Genomic DNA, 7,199 nt, shown 5'->3' on the forward strand with positions numbered 1-7,199 from the left:
TGAATCTCATTTAAAGCCTAGACTCATTAGAACAAGTCTACAAAATTGTTATGCGCATGGACCGTTTTAAAATATGACTTTAATTAAACGCAAAATTAACAACGTGGTGAACAAATCGGTAAGGGAAAAAAATCAGAAATTATCATTTGCGTCAACACTACAAACAGTGGCTATTTCTGTTTTAATTATTATGATTGTTGTTTTCTTGTTTGTCTATTATTTACTAGTTCATGTTTCGAAAGATTGTAGCAGTAAACACAATAGCTACAACGCCAAGCACTATTATACTACCGAGTGAACCGTGTATTGAAATTTTGCTTCTCCGGTTATTTCTAATCACCCATCCGAAGACTGGTGGAAAAAGACGGATAACAAAACTATTCTGCCTATTTATTAAACATTCCACGAATTAAAGAAATCTTCAAAAGCTGTTAAAAGACCTCTTGCATGCTTCTTTTTAAAGAAGCAAACTTGTAATTTTACGACTGTTCCGTTAAATAATCGGTATACTTACCGATTATCATTGAGTTACATTTAGCAAAGGCCTGAAGGATCATAATAGCTAATAGGTTTGTAAAGTGGAAAGAAAAGCATCGTGTCCACAATGTCTTGAACTCTAGAAAAAATAAGGCATCGCTTTCAGTGTCATAGAATCCTTCAAAACAACATATTGCAACTATTTGTGATACCATTTAAAACAAAGTTATATTTTTCACTCAGTTAATCTGTTTTATTACTTAAATCTTAATTATTTTCATAAAAACCATACGGTGTGTATGTTTTACTCAAAATTATGTCTTTTGCGTTGCGTCAAAACAGCTCTTTTGCGTACTTTAGTCATACCCACATTAGAGTTCTCTGCCTCCACTTCAAAATTCACTTACAGACATTTTCTACAGTTTAAGAAAATTTTAATCCTTTCATATTTGTTTTCATTTTTTTTTTTTTTTGTATGATAAGTAAAATTTAATGGCGAATTCAAAAACTAAAAGAAAAAAATATGTAGACGTGTTGGGTTTGTGTTTTTAAAATGACAGTTTCCATGGTAACCGTATATCTCAAATAGTTAAAAAAAGCGACACTATGTTAAAAAAATAATGTATAAGACAACTTAATATACACAACAAGCATAAGTTCATACAAAGATAACTTTCTTTAATGATTCTATATGAACCAAACAATAATCTGAACATATCTCTTTCTTTTTATAAATAAATAAAAGTTTCGAGTTTTTAAAAAAGTGTTTTTCATGCTTCTGAACTCAACCAAGGTCTTTCAAAACGACAAGTGCATAAGGAAAACCTAACAATATTAGACTATTTTCAAAGCATTGTGAAATAGAGGCGCAAGTAAATGATGACGTCAGACGTTCAACTGCATAGCCAACGCTGCGTTGTAAAAAGTAATTCAAATGAAATATTAAGTCAATAATGCCGTGTACCTTTTACCTACTTTTTTGTTTGGCGTTATGAAAATGAATCGAAAATTAAACATAAAGAAGAAAACGCAATGCTGGATTTATGCACACATGGTAGCTGTCTACGATTTAGAAATATATTGTTATTTGTGCGCGCTTCTGTTCTTCAAGGTATATTTTGCGTTTAAGAATTTGCATTATCCTAATTTCCAATATGGTGTACATATGTCAATCTGTATGTCAAAAAGAGAGTATTTTGTAACATTTTTATTACATAACATTTATATAATTCTAACAACGTTGTCGAAAAGGTTTTATTATCGGGCAAATCTCATTTTTACAAGTTTTTTTAGAATTGTTAAAAAAATCATCAAAATACATTAGTGTCATTATTTATCTCTTTATTTCATCAAAAGCTTTAGCTATACTGTAAATGTGAGTCATTTGTTACATAAAAATCACCCTTTTCAAAAATAAACGCGATAAAGAAAACATTTTGCCTTCTTTTTTAAATCTATTTCTAAATAACCATTTTACAAATAATAAATAGTTATTCAATTTTATTGATAATAACAAGTTAAAATTATAATTACTTTGTTACTAATATTTTAATTAGTGAAAAAATTAACAATTTTGGTCAAATGATTTATTAATTATCCCAAAAGGTTAAATCTATCCTCTTTTATTGAATTGGAATGATTTATTGCAATCACACCTTGGAGAGTTATAGTTTATATCCACTGCACTTCCCACAAATAAGATCTATCCACATATTAAAATTCAAAAAATATAGAGAAAAACTGATTCCCTATTGAAAGCAAAGCGCGTCAAAATTGAAAATACAGACTCAATTTGACTGTGAAAAGGAAATTAATCATAAAACATTGCAAATGGTTATAACTCTTAAATTGTGCAAGTTAGTAGGAGATCTTAACACATATAAAGTTTAAGGTTACTAACTAAAATAGTCTAAGTCTTATACTCAGTTCTAATACAGATTTGTTTTAATTTTGTTCAGTTAATTAAAATGCCATTGAATCTTCCATAAGCTACATATTTGAGCTCCTCTCCTTCCACGTTATTTTGCACCCAAACTTTTTCTCCAGCGCTTACATATGTTATTCCTATAACAGCTTTATTATTGGCAGTTTGACGTGCTAGGACCCTCTTGTTATGCATCAGTATAAAACCGGAATTTTCTGGTTCAATGTCAAATGTGAACAAGTATGTGCCTGACTTAGGTGCTGTGAATTTTGTTTTAGAGCGGCCGAACCCTCCACCGTGATTAAATATTATTTTTCTAAAAAATACCCTTCTATTACCAGAAGGCAACTTTTTGTTCACATATAAAAGCTGTGTCCCTGTTGTTTCTGCAGAAAATGAAACTTTTCTATCTGAAATTGAAAATACACATATATATAATGTAAAATATGTTGAAACCTATAACATATGTTATAGGTCAAGTCAAGTCAAATAGTTTATTAATGTCTCTTCATACGTACAACATGATATAAAACTGTAGTGTAAAACATTATAAAATACGTATGCCTTTCAATACAGAAATATAAGAGACAAATCAATCTATACATTACTTAAAACGTTACATAGCATCTATTTTAAAAGACCAAGTATTGAAATAATGACTTGGCCTAAAATATTGTTAACTATATTCATACAATGTTGTTAATAATGTGAAGTTTAAATGTATATGGATCATGAGGAAACTGTGTGTCCATCTGATACTAGTCTAGTAATATGTATCCAATAAATTTTACACTATTAACAAGTGTGTCACAAAAAAAAAGTTATTGACAATAAATTGATCCATTGTTAACTGTTATCTGAAATATCAGGATTAAGTGAAGTTATTTTAGAAACAATTATCCAAACCCCAATGCTTCAAATTGATGCTGATAGTATATATCCACAATTTCAAGTTCTTTATAATTGTGTGCCTGGACTAAAAAAAAATACTATTTCCTCATTACTTTTCCATATAAGAATGTAGTAATAAAATAACTACTAATAATACAATTCAAATGTTAAAATAAACACTGTACTATTAAAAAGACATTTACATTATTTACAGTACAGTAAAATTTTCCTTTGCTTTAAAATGTTAAAACAGGCTTTGGCTGTATATTTAACTATGTTTACATCAGTGAATAATATACAAAATTTCTCCTTATCAGATAAATTATCAAACCCATTAAAAACTCCTCTACTCTGTGTGTATAGTTCCTCTCTTATGGAGGTGTACAATGGACATTTCAGTAAAACATGTTCTTCATCTTCAATACAGTTTAAACAATTGAAACAAGTTCTGTCATGTACATTAAGATTTTCATACCGCCCAGTTTCTATTCTAATCGGTGCCACACCGCATCTAAATTTTGCCATAGCACTTCGAAAATGAAATGGAAGTGGTTCTTTAACATAGTGTTCAGTTACAAAATGAGACTTTATAAGTCTGTAAGATCTCAACTTATTACAACCATTACCTCTTACTGAATCAACTCTGTTTACAGTTTGCTTCCATTTCTCAATTTCAATCTGTAACAGCTTATTTTCTAAAGTGTCTACAACAGTTTTAGTACATCTATGTAAATTATCTATATTAAACATTCCAATGTTTCTGTACATTTCCATTATACGAAATATTCCGGTTTTACATCTTGTATTGGATGACAATTTAACCCATTCAAAAACTTTTTTATTTAATCTAGAGTCATGCATCTTTAAAAATCTACAATACTGCCTTGTAACAGCACCCCACTGTTTTACAAATATTGGTTTCCAACCCATATCTCCAAGTACAGCAGCATTTGGTGTGTATTTTCCAACTCCCAAAAAATACCTCATGGCTCTATTTTGGACAGCATTTATACATGAGTAGGATTTATCACCCCATATTGGAGCTGCATAATTTATTACAGGTAGAACCATGGAGTCATTGAGTTTTGTGAATGTTGAAAAGTTAAAACCACCAAAACTTTTACATTTCGAGATTACAAAAATAGAGAAAATAAGAATCCTTAAAGAAAGTCCAACACAACATAATTGAAAATGTTGCAGGCTCGGTTTGATTGAGCCTGTTCATGAACGGTACTGTAAAGTGGAAACTACCTTCCACGCCCCCTAGCACCGGCTTAAGCAGAATTCAACATTTGAACATGTAATGGTGAAATTTTGAATTTAGAAACATCCGCAGATGTGTTCGTACCGCGGTTATCATGGAACCTTCAACGTGACACTTCCGTGCCATTCCATGAAAAGCGGCGTATGGTCCCCAAGTAATAGAAAGCGTGTGCCCTAAACGAGAAAACAATGGGCGGAACTAAATAAAATGGAATTTTGAAAGGGGATCAGAGGTTATGAAGCCTGTTATGAAGCCTACTAAACCAAGTGCTCTACCAGCGGACATGGCTACATTTTTGGCAATTTCTGTAAAATCTAAGAATTCATTTAATACAACATCAAGATATCTATAACTATGAGTAATCTGTAGGTGTGACGGTCCAATTTTAAAAACAGAGCTTGCCTGAATACAACTAGGTGGTCGAAAATGAACAATATTAGATTTGTTACAATTAACAACCATACTATTATTATTACACCAAATATTTAAGATATCAAGCAGCTTCTGTAAATCTGCAGCTGTTTCCGCTAAGATAACAATATCGTCTGCGAATAATAAAATACTTAACAGCTCATCATTTACTTTAATTCCAATATTTGCTTCTTTTATAGCAGTAACTAAGTCATTGATGTATAGGTTAAAAAGTATAGGTGACAGCGGGCAGCCTTGTTTCAAACCACAATTTACTTCAAACCACTGTTAATCAAAACCATTTAACCTTATACAGCATTGAACATCTTTATACAATGAAATAACAGATTTGAGAATTTTTCCACACAGACCTAACTGTTGTAGTTTTGTCCATAATTTAGCCCTAGGTACAGTATCATATGCCTTTTTGAAATCAATAAAGGCTGCAAAAGTACTTTGCTTTTTCAATTTTCTTGTTTCAACAATACTTGTAAGGGTGTAGACATGATCAATAGTACTTCTATCTTTAACAAAACCATTTTGCTCATCATGTATAATTTTTTCACTCTCACAGAATTTAGAAATTCTTTCATTTAAAATACTGCAATATACCTTATACATTGATGGTGCAAGAGTAATGCCCCTGTATGAAAGTGGGTCCAATGGTCTGAAGTCGATGACTTTGGTACTGGAGTAATGATACCCTTAGACCAGGCCGATGGTACCATGCTAGTATTTAGACATTGGTTGAATAAAGCCGTGAGAGTATATAAAGCCGGATCATTTTTCAGCAATTCAACCGGTATATCATCATGACCAGGGGCTTTACCAGACTTTGCATTAATAAGGGCCCTGTATGTCTCTTCAACAGATATTTCTGAATTTGGGTTAAAATGTGTAAAGTCACCGACTTCATTATCACAGGCCCCACCCACATACTGAGAACAACTGCCATCACCCTTTGTGTTCAGAAGGTCAGAGAAGTCAGATGCCCATTTTTCGAGCACAACCGTAGGTTTGGTACTAATTGAACCATCTGGCAAATCTGTTTCAAATGGGATATTTTTCATTCTCTCATTACCAATACCAATCTTCCCAGTTTGTTTCCAAAACTCAGTTGGTTTGATTGTTAATAAATCATAGGTTTACACTTCTTGAGTTATTGTGTGGTTGTTATTTTTCTCTGTCAATAACAATTAACTCATTAGCTTAATGACAATGACGCTTCGAATTGGTTGTTTTGAATAACCAAAGAAGTTTAAATATTCTTTTGACTCACGGTATCACCCCATATGCATTACCACCACTTTGAGGAGAATTGCATTGAAACTGAATGGCACAGATTCAAACCCAAGAAAGGGCAACAGTTATCTTTTTTATTATCATTTATTCTTTTACTATTTATTGGCTAAAAATGCCAAATCTAATAACACATATGGTACCTGATATTTTCAAAGTCTGATTAGATAAAATAAAACACGACAGAAGTATTTCATACTTTTTACGACAACATCAGCCAATATACTTTTAAGAAAAACTAGTGTTGTGCAGTCGAAAAACGATGAAACTCTTTTTCCAAAAACTTAATAAATATGCATGCTATTTTCTTTTAAACACAAAAACTTTGAAATGCATTCATTTTATAAACAGGCCATATTTTCAAAACAATGTGTGAAATTTCAAATATGTTAAGTTACAAATATTATGTGTTTTAATAACAGATGTCAAATAAATAATGTTGTAACTGGCAGATTAAGTGTAGCTTCTTTTTCTCTTTATCCAATCAATTGTGCTAAAAGTTTTATTTCATTAAGGTGATAATTTTATGTCAATCAAGCCGTCTGTACTTATTAAGTTGTTAAATTTTATGTCGGTGATGATTGCTGTTATAAATTCTATGTTGCTTCTTTACATATTTTGTACTGAAACCTGATTTGTCATATTGTTTTGTTTTTTTAAAAAACATAAATTTAATCGAAACCATTTTAGAAATATTGTAAAAATAGAAAATTGGGACAGCAAGATTTTGGATTTCCAAGTAATAACATTGTGGCTTTCTACCAGAAATAATTGTTACTGTTATCAATTTTTTTACATCAGGATAACCTGTGTATATTTGATATATTATAAATGTTTGTGGTATTCCGCCAAGAAAGAAATAACAAATTATATAACGGTACATTGTGTTGAAATTTAATCCACGTTCAATAGAACTATAATATTCAGCGCATA

The 7,199-nt window shown here is 31.0% G+C and overlaps 1 protein-coding gene across 1 annotated transcript in view; it reads right to left on the reverse strand.

Moving 5' to 3' along the window:
• Positions 1–801: 801 nt before the first annotated feature.
• The window catches only part of LOC132731379 (uncharacterized), a 19,481-nt gene continuing 13,083 nt past the window's right edge, over positions 802–7,199 (reverse strand). Inside the window, exon 3 of the mRNA XM_060717554.1 lies at positions 802–2,811. Within this exon, the coding sequence (XP_060573537.1) occupies positions 2,432–2,811 (380 nt within the window). The 3' untranslated portion in view covers positions 802–2,431. The remainder of the gene's footprint in view (positions 2,812–7,199) is intronic.

This window comes from Ruditapes philippinarum, unplaced genomic scaffold, assembly GCF_026571515.1.
Source record: "Ruditapes philippinarum isolate M1 unplaced genomic scaffold, ASM2657151v2 ctg1072_1_1_1_1, whole genome shotgun sequence".
Taxonomy (NCBI): domain Eukaryota; kingdom Metazoa; phylum Mollusca; class Bivalvia; order Venerida; family Veneridae; genus Ruditapes; species Ruditapes philippinarum.